The sequence below is a fragment of the Pogona vitticeps genome, chromosome 2 (assembly GCF_051106095.1).
Source record: "Pogona vitticeps strain Pit_001003342236 chromosome 2, PviZW2.1, whole genome shotgun sequence".
Classification (NCBI taxonomy): Eukaryota; Metazoa; Chordata; class Lepidosauria; order Squamata; family Agamidae; genus Pogona; species Pogona vitticeps.
Window position 1 is genome coordinate 69,406,564 of NC_135784.1, and position 22,025 is coordinate 69,428,588.

Genomic DNA, 22,025 nt, shown 5'->3' on the forward strand with positions numbered 1-22,025 from the left:
AGCAATTAAGTAAAAAATGATGATTATGATTGAGTTACAGTTAACCATATTATAAATTATAGTTTGTCATTTTAACATCCAGTTGTGATATTAGTGAATCTGGAAGGAAAAGACTTGATATTTTGATATTCTGTGCTCTTGTTGAATATAGAGAACAGTTATCTAAACCAAACTCTTTTACTTGTGTTCAGGAACTCCAGAATTTATGGCTCCAGAAATGTATGAAGAGCACTATGATGAATCCGTGGATGTATATGCTTTTGGAATGTGTATGTTGGAAATGGCTACCTCAGAATATCCATATTCAGAATGCCAGAATGCTGCTCAGATTTACAGGAAAGTTACCTGTGTAAGTGACTTTGATATGGGCATATTCATTTTAATCTTGATGGTTTTTTTTAATTGTTAACTCCGTGAACATTTTATTCAGCACAAAAAATAAGCAGCTTAAAATGGTGCTAAGAAAGCCTCAATATCCTCATGTTATGTTATACAGTATCCTGTTTATGTTTTTATGTTTGAATATATAGGGGCAATGCCTTCTTTACAGCTCCCCTCACATTGTCCTCTGCCCAGAATCCTCTAACAAGTTGCTTGCACTTGGCTTCCTCAGCCTGAAGCAAGATGAATATTCTGCCTGCCCATTCTTTGCTTCTTGTGACTGCATGCACACTCCTGGCTGCACAGCTTTCCCCTGAAGTATTGTATGCAAATGTGTATTTACTATTATAGCCGCTGTTTTACCTATCTGCTGCAGAATTCTAAGCTGTGCAGTGTTACTTATGGGTGCAGTTCCAGGTTCTCCCAGTTTCATGCTGGTTGGCTCCCTAGGACCAATCAGAACACACACCAGGAACAAGCACAAGGAGCTCCTGGGATGTTTGCATGGGGGCTCTCAGGAATGCATAGATGACAGAGGTCTATGTATCTTGGCTGATGGAGGATGATACGGTGTTCTTTTAAAAAAATATATATCTGGTGTTTAAGGTATTTCAGTTTTCTGCGCTTTGCACTGGAGTTTGCTTGCAGGTACTGTATGCCTTTCTATGTGCAAACAAGTGCAAGTGTGCGTGTTTGTGTGTGTGAGAGAGGCATTATCTGGCTTGTTTGCCCACCATGAAATGTCATGGCTGGCATGGAGAGTCATGGCATCCATTTTGTTTCTGTTTCTCTTTGAAGTTTATGAATTACATTTCAGAAAGAAAGCATTTCTTAGGCTTGAGCATACATGAAAAGCCAAATGGCTGGACACAGACTATGTTGGTTGCACTTAGGGTTTTTGCAAAAGAAAGCACTAGTAGAATGGCTTTTATGTCTTTTACGGATGAGAGACAATAAAGAAAGTATTCTTATACTTGTTGCATCAACAAATGAATGATGAATAAAGAACATGCACCTCCTCCAGCACCACTGCTGGGGCTCACCTCTAGCTCATGTCGCCGCCTTGTCCCCTGCCTGAAGGGAGCCCGCAAATGGTGCTGGAGGAGGTGATCAGGCAATGGCAGTAGTCAATGGGCAGCCATGAGAGGCAGAGGTGCAAGAGCAGCTGTACTCGGCTGCTTCTCATAGCTGCCCATTGACTGCCACCGCCGTTCAGTTGCCTCCTCCAGTGCCACTCATGAGGCTCACTTCCAGCTCACGCCACCGCCTTGTCCCCTGTCCAAAGGGAGCCCGCGAGTGTAGCCTCTATTATCTCAGGCCTCCAGGAGGTGCTCACTCTTCTTCCTTAGTTGCTGCCACCAGGTATTGCTGTTTCAATACCAATTATTCAATGAGACATGTGTTACTTTGAAAGTTAAACTTGTTTATTTGATCAGTAATATGTAATAGGTAAATCACAAGTAGCTAATCAATTTCACTCACTCACTGAACTCACTGACACACAGAACCCTTCTCTCACTGACTTACTGGCTCACAGCCTCACAGACTCACATACCACCTCTCATACTCCATACACCCCCCTTTATATCCAAGCTCCTCTCCCTTTAGCACCACCTTCCGTTCACTCAGTAGCTCCTTTCCCACTGCTCAGCTGTGACGGACAGGTGAGGGCAGGGCTGAACGCTACAGTGAGAGGCACTGGAGGAGGCGATCCAGCGGCGGCAGCCGCGAGAGGTGGCTGAGTGTGGCTGCTCCTTGGCCTCCACCTCCTTCCATGTATAAGACAACCCTCAATTTTTCTTCTAATGATTTTGGGAAAAATGATGCTTTATACATGGAAAAATACGGTATGTATCTTTCCCTATCTGTGACAAAGTTTCTGGAGGAAGATATTTTTGGTCAGGACAAAACCCAGCCAGACAGGCTTATGGAATCCCTAACTTTCTGTTCTTCCTGTGATCAGTCTCGTACCCTCCTTCAGCTACTTCCTGAGGCAAAGTTAAGTAAGTGCCTGTACCTTTAGGTGAAGTTCAACTTCACCTGGCAGGCAGCTGGAGGAATGTGCCTTATTAGCCTCTCTCCCTGCAGTACCCAATGCACCTTACCTTTGATCTAGAGGGAGATCTGGAGGAGGCTCATGGAGTAGAGGGAAGAGAAAATGAGAGGAGTTTTGCTCAGCAAGTGGAAGCACTCTTGTGCAAGATTGTGTGTCATCCTCTAAACAAAACAGCTTTATTCTAATCGTTATCATTAGTACTTTTCTTTCATATGACAATATCTTTGTCCTGTTGGGTACATTTTTCATCATTATTTAGTTGCAATTATGCCAGCTTCTTGTTAATGTCCTTTATAAATAGCATAGAATAGTTCTCTTTCACTAAGTGATTAGAATCTGCAGGAAACAAAGTGTGCTTTCAAAGCTTCAAATAACTATGTGTTGTGCCCGTCCAGAATGCAAAATCTGGTGCTTTAGACTGACGATGTAGAAGTGAATGTTCTTTTAATGAAGAAATACAGAAATTCGATAAAGTCATTTTGTCTAGTAAAACTGACATGTGATCTGGTATGTGTATCACCCTAGCTCAGCTCCCCCAAGGAAACACTTTCTCGATGTGTTGGACTACAACCCCCATCACCCTGCAATGTTTTGGGATGATGAGAGTACAATCCAGCACTTTTATGTGGTGGCAGATTAGCAAAGAAATCCTTAGCCGGATTGCCAGGGCTTTTTGTGCACCTTTTTCCCTGCTTATATATGGATTATCACATGTAACCATGTTCACAAGGAATTGCTGTTTTGTAAGCCACAGTTAGATCCCAGGAATGTAGAATATTTAGTGTGCAAACTCTTCTCAAGCAATTTACAAAAGGAAATGAGGACAGTCCAATAAGATTGATCCAAGAAACCCAGAAAGGTTTTAAAAAAAGTGAGTAAGCAGACAAAACTAGACTGTCAGCCAAACATTTTTTTAAAAAATTCTATCTGTTAGAGGAGGATGACAATATATCAAAAAAACATTTTTTTCTCTCTTTCCTTTTGCAGGGTGTCAAACCAGCAAGTTTTGATAAGGTTACTGACCCTGAAATTAAGGAGATAATTGGAGAGTGCATTTGCAAAAATAAAGAAGAAAGGTTGGTTTTTAATAGTACATTTCTGTTGTATTTACAGCAATACCATAGATGTTTTTTTCCATATATTTTAATCTGACTTTTGGGGTGGAGTAGGGGGATTTGCAGGATCTGGCGAATAACCTGTTTTTGATGTAGTTCATAAGCTTTTTGTTACAGATTTTCTCAGATGAAACCAGTTATATAAATTATTTTAATCTTATTTATGGACATTTTGTCATCTTCTTGGATAAAGCACACTGAATTGTCCAGCCGGGTGAACTGGGCAGGGCATATGTACCCTCCTGGTTCTGCTGGATGTGCAACAACTTATAACACCATGGGATGGAATAACTTTCAGGACAGCCTACCCAACATAGATTCTGAAGGACACTGGTTTCCAGTGATTTGAGCCCAGGGTGGATAAAAAGCAAGGATTTTTTAAAATTACAAATTGATTTAAGTCACAATCAAAACAATCAACTTTTAAAATTTAAATTTTAAATAAATCTGATTTTTAAAATTTAAACCATGATTTAAATCAATTTGATTTAAAGGGAGAAATTGATTTAAATCAATTTGATTTAAATCAAATCCATTCTGCTTGAGCCTTTCTTAGGAATAAGCTCTGAAAGACAGCACTTTACACAGTGGTTGTTTATACTGTTTAATATCTACTTGAAACTACGATGATAGTTTGGGCATTTAGATTTGGTGTATCAGTTATATTGCATATTGCTTTCCCATCATATTCCATAGAGCAGGATTGGATGACTTTGTGACATAGGCAGTTAATGAACCAAGCAGAACCGTTGCCTTCCCGTCCCCACCGTCTGGGATAGGTCACTCCCTCCCTGCTTAGTCCATGAGCAGCTTCCCAGGGTCTGGAGGGTACAAGCTTTCTCCCTGAACTTACCAGGACAACAGTTTAGTAGTGTAGCTACTACCGTAGCATTTCAAAATGTTCTACTATACTAAAGCCAGCAGCTGTGCCCCATCCATTTACCAGAAGCCAGGTAATGAGCATACACTTCTTTTTAATAGGAATTACACTTCTGAGAAGCTTCCAAGACCATGACATAGCGGGGTGGTGGTGGAATACATTCTCGCCATATGTCTTGTTCACACCCATATATCTCACACAATATTGGGTGTATGTATAACACTGATCTCCTGACATTTGGCAGTGAGCTGCAATGAAGGAAATTATGGAAGCTCCCAAAACAAGAGCATATGCTACTCAGTCCAGCTCAGAGTCTTGGAACTTCAGAAGAGTTGTGACCAATGAAAAAGTGGGTCTAGGTTAACACATTGATGTTCAGCCTGGCGAAGTTAGATAAGTGTCTGGTCACAGTGGCAGTCAGTTAATAAGGATACTGTTTTGGGTGGTGCTGTAATTCCTTTTAAAAATCACACCCAGAGGTTGGTGGTACTGCTTGGCTCAGGTATATTGTTAGGTGCGCAAGTAGTGGTGGCTGAACCTTAGAGGTCTGTTTTAGAACAGTGCGCCGTCTGTTCCCTGTTGCTCCGTGGCTGTGATGTCTTTTTGCCTTAGATGTCTTTTTCTTGGAATACAGTAGGGGACTGTACCTGGGATTGTCCTTAAATGGAATTTGGAAATTGCAGTTAAATGGATGTCTTCCCCTACCCCTAAAAGGTGGTTTTTTTTTTTTTTTTTGGCATGTCCGCCCTTTACCCATGGTTTGTACAGTAGAACAAACAGAAAGACCTTCACTGTATTCACATCCATTTTGACATTTAACTGATTTGTATTTTGTCTGCTCTTTTCTTTCTATGTGACCTCTTTTTAAAAAATCACTTTTAATAAATATTTTGGGTTTTTTATACAAGAAAAGGAGGGAGCTGCTGCTTTCATACTTTCCTTGTGGGCTTCTGAGAAGCATCTGGATGATCTCTGCTGGAAACAAATCCCAGGACTAAAAACGTTTGGCTTTTTGTAACCTTATTAAATAGCAGATAGGCTTCATGATACTTCAATAGAATCTTAAATCTAGTGGATTGATTTCAAAACTTTCAAAAGTTATAGTCTTGTGAAAAACATCTGACTTACTGTTTGGGGTAAACACAGCCTTTGTATCATTGGACAGGGATCATTCTGTTTCTCTGTTTGTAACTAGTAGTGATGTAAGAGATGTGAGCTCACGTCTCTTACATCATGACTAGCTACCTTTTGTTTTCCCGCAATGCCTTCTTAAATATGGTTGTAAAATCTATTTTGCAATTTGTCTTTTCTTCCAGATATGAAATCAAAGATTTATTAAGCCATGCCTTTTTTGCTGAAGATACTGGGGTAAGAGTGGAACTTGCAGAAGAAGATGATGGTAGGAAATCCTCTATTGCCTTAAGACTCTGGGTAGAAGATCCTAAGAAACTGAAAGGAAAACCCAAAGATAATGGAGCCATTGAATTTACTTTTGATCTGGAGAAGGAAACTCCTGATGATGTTGCACAAGAAATGGTAAAATAAACTTCTAAAAAAAAGTATATAAAAGCAAAGTGTGCTGCTTATATACCACCTCATAGTGCTTCAAGCACTCTCTGGGGGGTTTACAAGTTAATTATGCAGGCTGCACATTGCCCCCCCAGCAAACTGGGTACTCATTTTACCGACCTCGGAAGGATAGAAGCCTGAGTCAACCTTGAGCCGCTACCTGGGATTGAATCCCAGGTCGTGAGCACAGTTTTGGCTGCAGTACAGCAGTTTAACCACTGCACTGCACAAGTGGTTATATAAGTAGTATATAAATATCAAAGGACACCAGGAGCAAATCTGGTACAGTATATTCCGTTAAAAAATTGTCACAGAGTATTTTAGAATGTTATTCATACAGAAACTGGAAAATAAGAAGACTGATGTTGCTGTATAAATTTCCTATAAATATGGAAATTTCCTACAAATTCCTGTAAATCTTTAGTGGCACTTAAATCTAGTTGTATGATTTTAAATCTTTCACAGGTTATGTTCAATATATAAGCGGACAGGATTATGCAGCAATCCTAGCTCATTCTGAAAAGAGAGAGAGAGATGACTAAACTTTATTTTTTAGTAAGAATGATAAGAACTATGGAAATGGCTGTTAAGTTTGATATGAATCCTGTAAATTAGAAATATGTTTAGGATAAACTTTCTCATGTTTGCTACTGAGTTGTTTTATACACTGAATATATATTTTTTACAAATTTGAGTATGTCTAATTTCCCCCCTAGCCTCTTTCCAAAGAATGTCCACAAAACCTAATAGACTTTTGTTAAACTGATTAAGAAGAACAATACAGCAAACAGACATGTGTACTGACCATAAGATTTATTTTGGACTCCAATTTGATGCTTTGGAGTATAGCCTGATTTGTCTTGGATTGATGTTTTGTCTGCAGGCTTCAACTTGGGCTAAAATCCTAACAGATAATTTCATTTTCTCAGGGGAAATGTGCTGCCACGTCTCTTCTGACTTGATGGGACTCTTTGAATTAATGAAGTCTTATCAGTTAACAGCTCTGTTCAGCCCTACCCAGCGTTTCTTTTATTGATTCAGTTTGTCCTATTCTTCTGGTGCCTTCAACTTTTTCTAATATTATTGTCTTCTTCAGTGAGCCTTGTGATATTCCCAGAGTATAATAGTCTCAGTTTAGTAATTTTAGGTACTAGGGAGAATTCAGGCTTGATTGCTTTTAGAACCTACTTATTAGCACCCCCCCCGGGTGATCCATGATATCCATAAAGCTCTCCTCCATCACAACGTTTTTAATTACCTAATTAAGACTTTTAAAAAAATAGATGATGAGATTTTTGTGCAAGGCCATTGCAAAAACACAATCTTCTGGTCACACCAATTTTAGCATGTGTGTGTGTGTGGGGGGGGCGGTCTGGGGCCCTTTGGGAGTTCCGGAGGGCAGTTTTAGACAGGCTGCAATCTCTCTTGTCTTACCAGACTTTGAAGGCAAAGTGAAAAGGGCTCTTAAGCCTAACAAGAAATCTTGCTCTGATGGGGTGTTTCTAGTTTCTCTCCTATTTTTGGTGAGAAGCTGTCAATTTCCTTTAAAACTAGGATTTTTCTGTTTCTTTTAAAAGTGTTTTTGTGATTTGCTACTGAATTTTTGTCATTGTAGTTTTTGTCAGGTTCTAGAAAATGCAAAATAATTTCTGGAGTTGGATATGATGTCTACTGGTGTTTCTACATCTTTGGGTCTTTTTTGAATTGAGTTCATAGACTTCACTCTCCTAGAACGTAATGGAGAACAGCCCTAATTATTTCAGAAGTGTTCAAATGCATCCCAAACCAAAAATGAATAACAATAGTACATTTTCCCATGAACACTTTTTGTACCCCAGAGTGGTTCAGATAGGTTGACTTACCAAATGGAATTAATTTATCTGATATACTCAAGCGGATCAACTGCAAACATGAATAACAATAGTACATTTTCCCATGAACGCTTTTTGTACCCCAGAGTGGTTCAGATAGGTTGACTTACCAAATGAAATTAATTTATCTGATATACTCAAGCGGATCAACTGCAAACATACTATGCTAGCTAGTATTTTGATCAACTAGCCAATTGGATTTATTGAGAGAATCCCTAGTAAATCAGGTCTCCGTGTGGAGTATACTGCAAACTGAAGGAGTTCTGCAATTGTAGGAATTTCTCCAAAACATAACAAAGCTGTCTTAACTCACACACAATGATGTGTTAGTGTAAGTTTTGTACTACATGTCTGTGTACATTATGGTAATAAATTATATAGTATAACAGTATTTTCCTTGTAGATTCATGCTCTAATCTTGTTTGGAATTGGATAGAAAGCATTCTGTGTTATTCTACCTCTTCCATAAAGGTGTCTATCATGAAAGCAGGCCAACTGCTCCAAACAAGGCATTAAGAGCTGTCCAAAAATTGTCTGGCTTCTTATCAGTAATTGTGTTTTTGCAGGATATTTTTAAAAATATTATATTTTTCTTTAAAAAAATTGCAAGCAATACTTGATCCACCAATTTTATATCAGGGCACATGTTTTTTGGAAGAGTTAGTTATAATTGTCAAATCATGGAAAACTGATTACTTGTGCTTTTAACTCTTTCAGGTTTGACTGAAGCAAGTTTAGTCAAACTGCTTGAATGCAAATATTTACGCATTAAACAACAGCCCTGTGATTTAGTCATTTCCAGACAATGATAGACCCTGGATGAATATGTAAATAGTGGCCAAGTTGTTTTCTGTTTGTTGAAATAGAGGATTTAAATTTGAGTATCTTATTGTAGTTTAATATGACCTGGGACTATTCCTTTATACATCACAATTGGAAGAACTTACAAGTAACACAATGTTAGCAATACTTTAACCCACAATGTGTTATTTGAAGTAAAAAGATTGTAATGCTTGTTTTTAAAATGACATGATTAGTTCTGTTTTGTTCTTTTTTAATATAATGAGCAATTTTATTCTTAAAACATTGATTTGGTTGGGCCATTTTGTGGCCTTTTTGTATTTTTCAAATGTCTTTGTTAGAAAATAAATTAAATAGAAAATAAAAAGCATGGCAGAAGCATATCACTCTTTCAGTAGGAGCAATTTTAATGAGACACATAAAAGAGCAACAGATTCCTTTTTAAAGAAAATGTTTCCAGCTCTGCAGTTTCCTGCCTTCACTAGGATGATTGGCTAACCCACACTTGCATCTGAAAAGCACTAGGTTGGGGATTTACATGTGATGTTATGTATTTCTGAAAGCACTTTGAACATTTCCTTTGGCTAGCTATTCATGAAGCAGACATCCATGTGAAGAGTATGATTGCCAAATATGATTGCATTGAGTTCTGACTTTTATTATTCCTAAAAATGCCCCATCCTTTTCAGCCATCTGTTATGCTTTCTTTGACTGAAAAAAAAACATTCTCATCTTATAAGGAGCTCCCATGTTCATTAAATTAGAGTCGGTGGGTTTCCAGTGTTTAGACAGGGTAATAATTAACTCATCTTAAGTAACTCCTTATGAAAAATTACATCTGTGCTACTTGAACTAATTTTGCTTGTACAACTGTTTCTCTCTTTTGCAAGTTAACAAAAATTATGGCACTTTCGATTTCAAATGTGTTTTAAATGTCTTGTGGCAATATCCTAACAGAGAAATAAGCAGCTACATAATATGTATGTATGTTATGTATATATGCATGTGTTCATGCTTCAAAATCTTCTTCCAGGTTGATGCTGGATTTTTTCATGAAAGTGACGTAAAAATAGTTGCAAAGTCAATACGTGACAGAGTAGCATTAATACAGTGGAGGAGAGAGAGGATTTGGCCCATGTTGCAGTCAGAGGATAATCGGGATCCTGAGAGTCTGGAGAAATCGAAGGCCCCACAAGCACAACCAGTTCAGGTTACATACCTTTCTCACACTGGTCACCACATCCTATCAGAATCGGAGGAGCCTGAAGCTGACCAGCATCTTTCTCAACAAAATCTACCCACAAGTGTTACATCACTTGCATGTAAGTCTTTTTCTTTAAATTGCTAGTTTTTTACAGTCAGATTCCAGTTTTGTTGGACATCAGAATCCAGGACTAGTGAGATGGTTTTTCTTTCTTATGGAACCTTACTGACGCATTAATTTCATAAACTGAGGTACGCCTGTACTTTCCAATGTAGCTATACACTAAGAGGACTTTACAATGTGTTGATATCGAAGAATTCATATGAACTCAGTAAACTCTGGTATATTTGTAGAAGTTAGAAAGAAGTTAATAATCCCAGCATTTTTTGGAATGTGCAACAAGTACATTGCTGGAGAGACTATTAAGAGAAGGAGTAAATATCGGGGTATGTTATCTTGTCTAACGAGTTCTTTATCACACATAAAAAATAACTATACTCAAATATCTTCAATAAATCATTTCAGTTTGATTCTAAATTCTCAGTCTCTCAGAGCTGTCTGACCTAAGGCAGTGCAGGTTACATTCAACAATTAAAGCTACTGTGCCTTATGCTTAAGAACTTATAGAAGGCCTGTTGGAAACACTTTCCATATTCTTTATTTGAAAAAGTACAGGGTATATGCAATTTTAACTAAATTAGTTAAAAACTCTAGCTATACTTTTTTACTTCACTAAGGTGTGCAGATAATTTGCTTTAGTATTTCACAAGACATAAATGTGTGTTTTAAAATAAAACTGCATCCAGTTCAATACTGTACTTTCAATTTTCTTGCTTGAATTTATAATATCAGTACCATGTGCTGTTTGGATGCTCTTATAGAGCTTTTGTGTCTAAAAGCCCTATAAATAATTCCGTTCATGCTGCCTGTGATATTCAGAGAGAGCAGAAACGTAGATAAATAATTTAACATCTCTGTACAACATGATGAGCCACAAAAATATGCAGACTTGGCTTCTAGCCACTGCTTCAGCTGTGTATAGTTATACTCTTTTTTTATCCAGTTGTGGTTACAAATAATGCTTATCATGAGATTAAATTTACATTCATTATAAATAACTGTTATTAAGTACATCAAGTATTGCTATAAACTCAGAGCTGAGCAAACTGAAGGTGATTATTTTTTTTCTAAATATACAAACTGGATGGAGACCTCCATGTTTTTAGTTAACGTTAATGTAGGTAAAGACTGAGATTCAGAACTATGTTTCCTAAAGTTAGAATAAATTAGCTTCCCAAATATGTTTATAAAGATTTTGGAAAAGGGAATATTCCGCTTGAATGACTTATATGTCTCTTTCCATCTCCCATAAATAGATGTGAATACAAATATCTTGGATTCAAGAGCCTTATCTGATCTTATAGTCCATTTTCCCATTTGCTTTAAGGTTGGGGTTAAGTAAGGTTAAATTCTGTTTTTAGAACAGAAACTAGAGCTGGGAACATTTGTATAAAGGATTTTATACAAGTAGTATGTTTTAAAGCAATTTTCTGTTCATTGGTGTTAAAAATATAGAGCAGGACTGGGATATTTCAGCTCGTCTAGGGGCCAGCTCCTCCCTAAGAATCACCCCAGGCTTTATCCTTGAGAAAAATGTGCCTTCCCCCACCATCCCAAAACATATTTTTCCCAAAGCAAGCACACACCTTGCTTAACAGGACAGTCAGACTTGTTAGAATCTTCTGGTCATGGGTCTCCTTTTTCTAAATCCCCCAAATTCTTCAGCAGCGATGGGAGTTAGAAAAACTATAAAATGAGGGGGAGGTTTGACTACCTCTGTTTAGGTGAAACATATTTGAACTTTGATTTTTAATTTTCTGAAAACTAGTAACTGTAGAATAAAGCATTTTGTGATATTGGACAAAAATAAATATGTGAAATTTCCTTTATTTAGCACAGTCATTTGTATAGCTCTGTTATTTAAATTTGCTAGGTATAAAATGTAAGAGTTACTCTATTTCTATTTATCAGTAGTGTGGAAAAAAAAATACCACCAGGCCATATTGTCTACATATACGTAGGATAGAATCCCATGTTCCCAGTACAGTTCATTTCTCTTGCTTCTAAATAAAGGAGAGAGGTGAGAATCATAAAGGTTCGTGCTCATTACAAGCATTGATCTTTATAAAAAATAACTGGCATGATCATCATAAACAGGGTTTTAGACAGTCAGTGGTAAATATTGCTAAAATCTCACTAGTAACATTTAGTCTAACTAGATGCTACAGTGATACAGACTGGATTGTCTGTTGAGAATGTAGGTCATGGTTAGTTTCTAAAAAGTGTAGTAGTAGTTGAAATTATAAGCACACGAGAGATGTGTAGACGGGGACATGGGCAAATGTGTCACTTTTGCACATTACTTCTCCCCAACCCTACCTTGGCAGCAACCCTGAAATTGTCAGTAACACCACACACACCAACAGAGCACTGTTAGATGAAGATTAAAGCTCTGACTGCATGGGCTCTTTTGGAGCAGACTGCTGCAGGCTAAATAGGGTCACTTGAGGTTGGGGAAGGAACAATATTCTATTTGATGTAACTCTTACATACCACACTCAGGCAACCTTATTTACTCCGACTCCCTCTGTTGTCAGTTTCTGGTATTGTGAAGTGTTTTAATAAATGAGCTATTTCAGGATAACGCTGCTGTGCTGAATCTCTTAGATTTAACCTTTAAAAATATTTTCTGTGCCTTGCATATCGCACCAATTGAGAAAATACCTGCAACCGTCGTTTCGATCAATCAAAAAAGTTGCGGGTAGGGACACTCTGGAGACAGACTCTGGTTGCTGGAAGAATGAGTGAACCAGCCACCACCTCCTTACCACATTGAACAATGGGTCAAATGCCAGTCTGATCGAGCCCCAATTTCATTTGATTTTTATGGTGTCCTTGTTTTCCCTTTTCCCGTTGTCTTTCAGCTGACAGCACATTTGACAGTGGACAGGGATCAACTGTTTATTCAGACTCTCAAAGCAGCCAGCAAAGTGTTATCTACTCAACTGTGCCCGATGCAATGCCCCCTGCTATTCAGCGGGTGTATAGCCCACCTCTCAGTGAAAGCCAGACTTTGCCCCAAAGTCTTCAGCAGTTGGGACCCTACCAGCAGCCTTCAGGAGTAAGTATAAGGGCTGTCCTAAAATACTTAATGTTTCTGGATCCACTTACACTTCTTCTTAAACAGTACACATTTCCAGGCTCTAGTTATGTACCGCCATCCACTTTTTCTTGTATGTGAGAGTTAGTGCCATGAAAAACAGTATATTATCTGCCATGATACATTTGTTTTTTATATAGTGTGCTCTAACAAGCGAAGTGGGGAAAGTACATTCAGCGTAATGGAAGTAAGCTGATTTGTTTAGCTATGTTGTTACGTGCCATCAAGTCACAACTGATTTATAGTGACCCTCATCAGATTTTCAAGGTAGGGTTAGGTATTTAAGGAGTGGATTTACCAGCTGCACTCCCTTGGTGAGTTTCCATGGCACAGCCAGGAATCAAACCCAGGTCTTAGTCCATTACTCTGTCCACTACACCACACTGGTTGCCCCTTTCGTTTAGCTTAGGAACAGTTTAAAATCCCCTACACATACTTGTTTTGAGAATTATTTTAGTCGTATTTTCTTATTACTTTAGATCTATATATTATTGTTCCAAAAGATATTCCTTAGAAAGGCCAAGCATCTTCTCAGTACCTTTGTAGCTGTTTCCTGGCGTGTGAAGAAGCTCTTCTGTTGTAGAAGATCAAAAATCTAATGACCAGTAGTATCTGGGAAGTCATCCGCATTTGTTCTTGCTACAACAACCTTGTCCAGGTTGAACATGAATAGAACTGTCACCGAAAAAAGACCTGCAAGCAACCAAACATGAATCTTCTCCTTTTTTTTTCTAATGACAACGCTGACACATACTTTACATGCGTCTCCTCCTGGACTGCTGGGACACAGTGCTTCTGTACTGTGCAGTATTTGTTGCCAGTGATGCAAAGCAGTTCCTGTCATCACAGTGATTCAGCAGTAGTTTTCACACCAAATGTGGTGCCTTTTGCAGAGGAACTGCTGGGATCAAACCAAAAGCCACTGCAGGGGAAAGAAGATGAATCAGTCGAATCACAGCTAGAAGGATTACAGAAATCTTTTCATTCTGGAAAGTTTATGCTCATTAAACCCACCTGTCAGGAGCGTCGGTTGTATTTGATTCACTCTGAAAGAGATAAGAGCAAAACTAAGTTATTAATGTCTCTTGAATGTGCTATATATAGTCCTTCTTCTGTAATGATCTAAAACCAATTGTGTATCTAAAATGAAGCTGGTAATCTTTATAGCCAAACTCTGGATTTACCTTTATTAAATGAATCCTTGCAGCAACCCATTCTCTAGCTTTGCTCAAATGAGAACAGTAGAAACCCTGTGCTCAGACTTCATTTCTACATATAAACATACACAATCCTATAAAGCATTTAGCCCAGATTAAATTTCATTTAAATAGAACAGTTACTTGACTCAGGTTGGGCAGAGCAATGGGAAAAGTCTCACCAGACCAAAAAAATAAAAATGACAGTGATGTGGTAGGTGAAATTCCTTCTTGCTTCTTTCTTTGACAGTAGACTGAGCAGTTCCAGGAATGATATTCTTTCCCCTACAGACTGACTTTAAAACTATTAGGGGAGAAAAAACCCACCTGCTTGACCTCCTTTCTCTTCTTTCCAAAAATTCTGTGATAAAACCTGACCTATAATTAGTATGAAAGGTTCTATGCATTCCATGACAGCTGCAGTATTTTAAGAAGGGCAGAGTGGCACCCAGGATCTTGCACCCTATTTGGAAACAGTGGATGGAGCTGAGACATCCAGCGCAACACCTTGTTCTGCAGGGTTCGATCATCTCCCCAATGCTGTTTAACATCTATATGAGGACATTGGAGGGGGGGGGTCATCCGGGGATGTGGAGCTTCGTGTCACCAATACGTTGATGACACCCAGATCTACATCTCCTTTTTTCCATCTGCAGTAGATGCCTCTCCATCCCTTGGGTGCTGCCTGGAGGTCGTTCTGCAATGGATGCAGTTGAATGGACTAAGGTTGAACTTGGAAAAGACAGAGGTCTTATGGGTGGGGCCCCCCAATGTCAGTGTTTTGGGGAACTCCCTCTCTCACCACAAAGAATTCGGTTCACAGTCTGGGGGTCCATCTTGACCCAGCGCTTACCATGGAGACCCAAGTAGTGTCTGTGATTCGGCCTGCCCATTTACATCTTTGGCGGATCTCCCAGCTGCATCCCTATCTAGACATGGGGGCACTCACCACACTAGTCCATGTGCTTGTAGTCTCAAGAATAGACTACTGTAACACTCTCTATGTGGGGCTTCCTTTGGGACTGATGCGGAAGCTTCAGATGGTCCAGAACACGGTGGCCAGGCTATTAACAGGGGTGAAAAATTTCACCATATTTTTCCCACTCTGGCCGCCTTACACTGGCTACCTACAGTATCTGCTTCCACATTGATTTCAAGGTGTTAACCATTACATGTAAAGTCTTTAATGGTTTAGGACCTCAATACCTGGCAGAGCATCTTCTTCCACCCATTTCTACCTGTATTACCCACTCCAGTCAGGCTGGGCGGCTGAGGCCCGGTGGGAAAAAAAAACAAAAATCAGGCCTTCTCTGCAGTGGTTCCTCGACTTTAGAACAACTTACCTGCTGAGATCCACCTGGCTCCCTCGCTGAGGGCCTTCAAGACTAACTTGAAGACATGGCTATACAGGCAGAACTTCCCTACAGCCAATACCTAGCCTATCTCCCCTTGTCTTTTTCTTTTCTCTCCTTCCTCTTCTTCCCCCCCCTTCTTTTTTCCTTTCCTATCTTTGATTAATCTGGATTTTATCTTAGTTTATTTTTATATTATATGTAAACTGCCCACAGTAGACACGTTCTATATGGGCAGTATATAAATCAAATAAATAAAAAAATGTTACTTCACAGTTTCATAACATGTATACTTCTGTTCTTCCTCATATATATAGAATACATTGTGAGTTTCACTCTTAACTTGCTGCTTTCACCATGTGAAATGGACCTTTGGCTAGCTACGACAATTCAGCCTATTTTTGTGTACATTCTTGCTAGACTTACTGATTTCTTTGATCTGACTTTCAGTTGTCAAGAATCAATATGACACCTGTGGTAGTTTCATATTTAACTGAATACTTGTTCATAAAAGTGCTTTTTAGTTCCTACAGCATAAAAGTATTGAATGTTAGTTTGGCCATTAATGGATCTCAGTGGGAACCAGTGTCAGGCCTACTCCATGAGTCTTCAGCACTGGGCCACCATAGAGTTAATATGTCTCCACCCACGCCCATGGAAGATGCCAGGAGGACTGCTAGCCATGCAGATAAAGACTCTGTGATGAACACCAACAACTCAAAAGCAAAGAAGGACACTGGACCAGAAAGTTCTGGGGCTGCAGAACCTTTTGAAAGCTCCAAGACTGATGAAACAGGGTGGGATATGATCAGAGGGATTCTGGGGTGGAGGGAGGGAGGGAAGAGGAAAATATAAAGGAAAGGAGAGTGGGGCAGCTTCACTGGAGCTTAGTTTATGGGCAATGGATGTCAGCCACAGGTGACTGGTGAGGAACAAGAAATGGGAGGAGGAGAGGGGGAGGGTCTGGGCACTGACATGCCTCAACATGAACCTCCCAAAGAAGCCTTCTAAAACTCCTGCTTTAATTAGCCATGCAAATCTGATCCCCACACATTTGAATCAGCGGAGAAGAAAGACACAAGTTGAACATTTCCATCATTTGAACGCAGAGGATCCAGCTGTCAAGAGACTGACACACCTGGGAACATGCTTCAACACACACTCTTCATATTTTGGGACTACGATGCAGCTGTTGGAAGAGGATGCAACTGTTGCGCTTACTTTGAAGCTCTCAGGACATTAGTGTTCAGAGTCATTTCTGTCTTACTGCAGCTATTCCACACACTCTGCTGTACAGTTGGGATCAGAAAAAGTTTTCAGATTGGATTGACTTTAGAAACTTTTCTCCTCCCCAAATCACAATCCACCTAGGGATTTTGGTCATTTCAGTCTCATTGACTTAATGTTCTTCCTGGAGTTAAAACCAATTATAAAGCTGTTTGCATTTATTTTAAATTTAAAATTATCTGTGCCTTTATTTTGAATTTTAAATTATGGACAAATCAGTTCTTGTAGGGTTTAGTATTCTAAAGCAGTCCTTGTGGGGTTTCACTTTCCCTTTCAGCCTGGACTTCCGATAGTTCAGCCTCCACCTGCTGTTGTTCCCCCACGACCACAACACTATCAAGAACCAGCGATCCCATTCCCGGTTGTCCATGCCACCTCAGCTGCTCCTGTGCAAATGAGACAACCTCAGCCTGTATTATCCAGCCAGCCGGTAAGAACATTTGTTTTGGTCACTGTAGAAAGATAGAAGCTTTTCTTAATTTGTGTTGCAGGCATTATGTGCATTATAACAAATGTCCTAAATGTGGTGGGTTTTTTTGCAAATATTCAAATCTACTGTCTGAATTTAAACCAGACCCTCATTTAAGTGTGAGTGAAACTAGTACACATAAGCCAAAGAGACTTGAGAGCTCTAACATATTTATACTCCATCCCTTCCTGCTACAAATTCCAGGTCTTTTCCCTCATCTGACCTACCAAATTTATTTTCCCTGAAGCATTTTAATCCCATTCTTCCATCAAAAAAAGGCTCCTAGAGCAATTTACATAAAATCAACAATCTAAAACCCAAGGAGAAACCTACAATTTCATTTGTTTGTTTGATTTATATACCACCCTATTAGTGCAAACACTGCTCTAGGTGGTGAACAGATTAAAACTTAAAAGCAAGCAAGACCCCATGTGTAGCAATTATTCTGCCTCAGAATAATCTCATTGGTCACGATATTGCCACTGTGCAAAGCTCCCAGCTGAGGGCGAGAAGAGGCCAGTGGAGCATCTCTGTCCGTAGAACTGATGAGGTGGCTGTAATCCCAGTTTCTGCCTTTAGTGCACCTTGATGGAAAGGCTGTTGCCAGGCTTAAGTGAGAGGGCAAAGTAATTCCCCAGTGGCCAGGATACCACCACATTTCCCATCACTTTCTTCCTTTGCTACCCCCTGACATAACTTCTGAGCAGAAGATATAGAGTTGGGGAAGGTGATCACTGGTGAAAATGTTGGAAAGGTTGGTACACACAGAACTGTATCTGTCTCTCAGACATGCAAATAAAGCCACTGTATCCCTTCTAACACACTGACCAATGATCTGAACTGAGCTACTAAGTATGTTTCAGGCTTCAGATATACAGTACTGTTGCCCATACCAAATATACTTTTACAGTGCACGCACACACAGAGAGCCAATTTTTGGTCTATTTCTGTGATTTGAAATCTAGCCAGTTTTGCAAGTTTTCCCAGCACTTTAGCCCATACTCAAAACAAACAAGGAAACAAGCAAGCAAACGAAGAAACTTTTTGTGGTGATTTTTGCTAGCACCTATGTTGAAATGTTGAATAGTACTTATGACAAATACATAATCCCCCATATGTTCCTCTCCCAATGCCCATAGCATGTTGAGAGCTTAATACATATTTTTTTTCTCAAGCAGCAACCCATCCCATCTCCATCTCCTCTACAACAAGTTCTTGCCGGCCAGCCTGTTTGCCCTGCACAGCAGCCCACACCACAACTCTTACCCCAGTACCAAACTCCAACTTCTCAGGTGGCAGCTATCAGCACTCCACTGGCACCTTTGCAGATCCCTCCTGTGCAGCCACTTCCGACAGCCCCTCCTGCCCAGGTGAGTTTACCACAGATTTAATAAAGCTTCCGCATTTCCTTACTAACAACCCATACTCATAGTCCTTTTGTGTATCTTCTGTGCCTTTGCGTTTTGCTATGACTCTAGAAAGTTATCATGATAATGTTGATGTTGGTGATTATAATGTGCCTTGTTTAGAAAGTAAAATATTTCATGAAAATTAAAGAAGATGCATCGCTGCCTGTAGGTTTACCATCTTAATTATTGACCCAAAGGGGAAGAGAAAATAGAGTATGGAGATGTCATTCATATATTAGAACAAATTAGTAGACATTTCCTTCTGCATTCTGCTATAAAAATTATAAAGTAAAATATAAAAGATACTAAGAAAACAAAGGGGAAAATGTAGGTCTTAATTTCAAAAGGAAAAAAGGAATGCTTTGCATTGGGTTGTTTCAAAGACTAAACAGATAGTATGAACTGTAGCTAGGAGAGCTGGAACCCCAGCATGTTCTGAACAGTGTTTAGAGAAATTCCTAGATATAACGAAGTACGAGTAGCCTTATCCAGAAGTTAACTGACTCTGGATAACTGTGGCAAGGGTCTCTTTGCCAAGAAGGAGGTTGAGCTGAGAGAACACACTTTCCATGTTGCAAATATATGGACTTCTAGTATCAAAGTTAAGCAATAAGTGACCTCAGACTTTGCAAATAATTCTTCAGACTGAGTGCAGTCCCATCCAGAACAGATCAAATTCTACCACCCATGAATACAAATCATGTATCAACAAATGAGGAACATTTTTATCTTCACCAGCAATAGAAAGGGAATTCCTTACACTATTATAAGAGTTACAGCATTGATGAGAATTACATTTTGCAGAAAATTAGCAATTTCTTTCACCAAATTGCCCAGTATTACACAAAGAAACATAATTAATACAACTGTGTGAATTGTACAAATTGCCTGAACTAGGATAATGATTATTTTGTACTGAAGCACTGAATAGCTTTCTTGCATCTCTCATAACAATTACTTCATGTTCTCTTGTGTGTGTTTCTCAGAAGGAAAAAGCAATTTATTGGTTTTAGGTGTGGGAAAGAAGAGTTATTTGTTTCACTCTTGACTGGATGAAAGATTCTTATGAGGTTTTAAGATTCTTTATTGAGGTGTTTCAACAAGAGCAGAGATCCGCCTGCTCGCTGAGGGGCCTTCAAGACCAATATGAAGACATGGCTATACAGGCAGGCCTTCCCTGCAGCCATCACCTAGCCTATTTCTTTTCTTCCCCCCCCCCTCTCTTTCTTTTCCCATCTTTATTTATTTATTTATTTATTTATTTATTTATTTATTTATTTATTTATTGGACTTATATACCGCCCCATAGCGCTACAAGCACTCTCCGGGCGGTTTACAATTTAATTATACAGGCTACACATTGCCCCCCCAGCAAGCTGGGTACTCATTTTACCGACCTCGGAAGGATGGAAGGCTGAGTCAACCTTGAGCCGGGTACCTGGGATTTGAACCCCAGGTCGTGAGCACAGTTTTGGCTGTAGTACAGCGTTTTAACCACTGCACCACGAGGCTCTTGGACTCTGTGATTAATTCAGATTTTACCTTTGGCTTATTTTTTATGTTTTATGTAAACCGCTCAGATGGGCAGTATATAAGTTTAATAAAGAAAGAAAGAAAGAAAGTTGGGGGAGCAACAGAAAATAGAATATTCTGCTTTTTTTACATAGGTGGTTTATTTCTTTTCCTTGTTCATCTTTCACTTCTAGTTTACCTGCCTTGACAATTGCTTACTGTTTTGAAGAGAAATGGTTAATTGATGAAAAAAAAGTCATGTTCTGGGATTTTCCTTCCTTGGTATCTCTTTGTGAATGATAGGAAGCACAAAAGGGTATCCTGTAGCCCATCTTGACTGCTGACATTGATATAGTCAACATTCAGGCTTCCCTTTTCTGCGTAAAGTTCGGCATCTTTTTTCCTGCTGGCAAGGTGGGCATGATATTGTGCCGCAATATCAAGCCATTTCCTGGTGTTTTGAATTGTGGATACAGAAGCACAGTTTTCCACATTCATAAAATGAAGGTTTTTTAAAGAATTTTATTCCCTGGGTTATTGGAATGGAAGTTTAGAAGTGTAAATACACTACACAAAAATTCGAATAGCAACTTCCCTCACATAGAATTGTTGTTGTTTAGTCGTTAAGTCCTGTCCGACTCTTAGTGACCCCATGGACCAGAGCACGCCAGGCCCTCCTGTCTTCCACTGCCTCCCGGAGTTTGGTCACATAGAATTACCTAGTCCTAAAGGATCACAGTTTGACCAAACTCTGGCAGGTAGTGGAAAAGCTATCATGGACAGGAGGGCCTGGTCCATGGGGTCACAAAGAGTCAGACATGACTTAACGAATAAACAACAAAAAAGGATGACAGAAAATAATCAAATGATCTATGATATGGTTCCTTGACGAGAGCAGAACCAAGAACAGCTGGGTTGTGACTCTAGCCCCTCTGTGCCAAAATAGTTTGATGGTCTGTTTTTGGACTTAATGAGATGGTGAAGCAAATGTTGAAGCAAATGTGTGAGTATGTATGCCACATACAATGGAAAAACATACGCAACCTTTCACTTCTCAAGTAAACTAATGTTGCCATGCCTGTACCAAAGAATGCAGACTATAAAGCTATCTTCCAGTTTCCAAACCCTTGCCCTACAAACATGCTGCCTGCATATTTTTCAAAAGATGTACCTTTGCCTTTTGAAATAAAAAAGTGGGGGCTGGGAGTTAGAATAGAACAGAATTGACTTTATAGGAAAGATTGTCACTGGAAAGCAAGGGCAAAGTGCACTGCATCCTACGCAGTGATGTAGTATGGGTTGCCAGCACCCAGGGCATGGCACTTCCCAAGACCCTTCCACCCGTCCAGTGTTGAATCCCTGGGTTACCTTCCCTCTAAGCTGGACGTGCGCTCATCTCTGCCTCCTTGCACGCAGCTCTCTTTCTCCACCACACAGCGATCGCCTTATGTTCTGGTCACGGCGGAACTCTGCACATGGGGAGGGCGGAGTTGCGTGCAAGAGAGGGTACGCCCAGATAGGCGGGGTATAAATCAAATAAATAAATAAATAAATAAATAAATAAATAATAATAATAATAATAATAATAATAATAATAATAATAATAATAATAATAATAATAATAATAATAATAATAATAATAATAATAATAATAATAATAATAATAATACATTGCCTGGGTCCAAATCCCTACAGTCACAAAG

General features: G+C 39.3%; 1 protein-coding gene across 14 annotated transcripts in view; it reads left to right on the forward strand.

Moving 5' to 3' along the window:
- Positions 1–22,025, forward strand: part of WNK2 (WNK lysine deficient protein kinase 2) — a 168,758-nt gene that overhangs the window by 66,726 nt on the left and 80,007 nt on the right. For 12 of the 14 annotated variants that reach the window (XR_013541698.1, XR_013541699.1, XM_078385345.1 and 9 more), the window contains exons 5-11: positions 192–349; positions 3,425–3,513; positions 5,749–5,968; positions 9,707–9,995; positions 12,862–13,058; positions 17,210–17,362; positions 18,577–18,771. Coding sequence is in view for 12 of the 14 variants with exons in the window: in XM_078385345.1 (XP_078241471.1) it covers positions 192–349; positions 3,425–3,513; positions 5,749–5,968; positions 9,707–9,995; positions 12,862–13,058; positions 17,210–17,362; positions 18,577–18,771 (1,301 nt within the window). In the remaining 2 variants the exon portion in view is untranslated. The remainder of the gene's footprint in view (positions 1–191; positions 350–3,424; positions 3,514–5,748; positions 5,969–9,706; positions 9,996–12,861; positions 13,059–17,209; positions 17,363–18,576; positions 18,772–22,025) is intronic. The other 2 variants (XM_078385344.1, XM_078385353.1) reach the window with 1 other exon arrangement.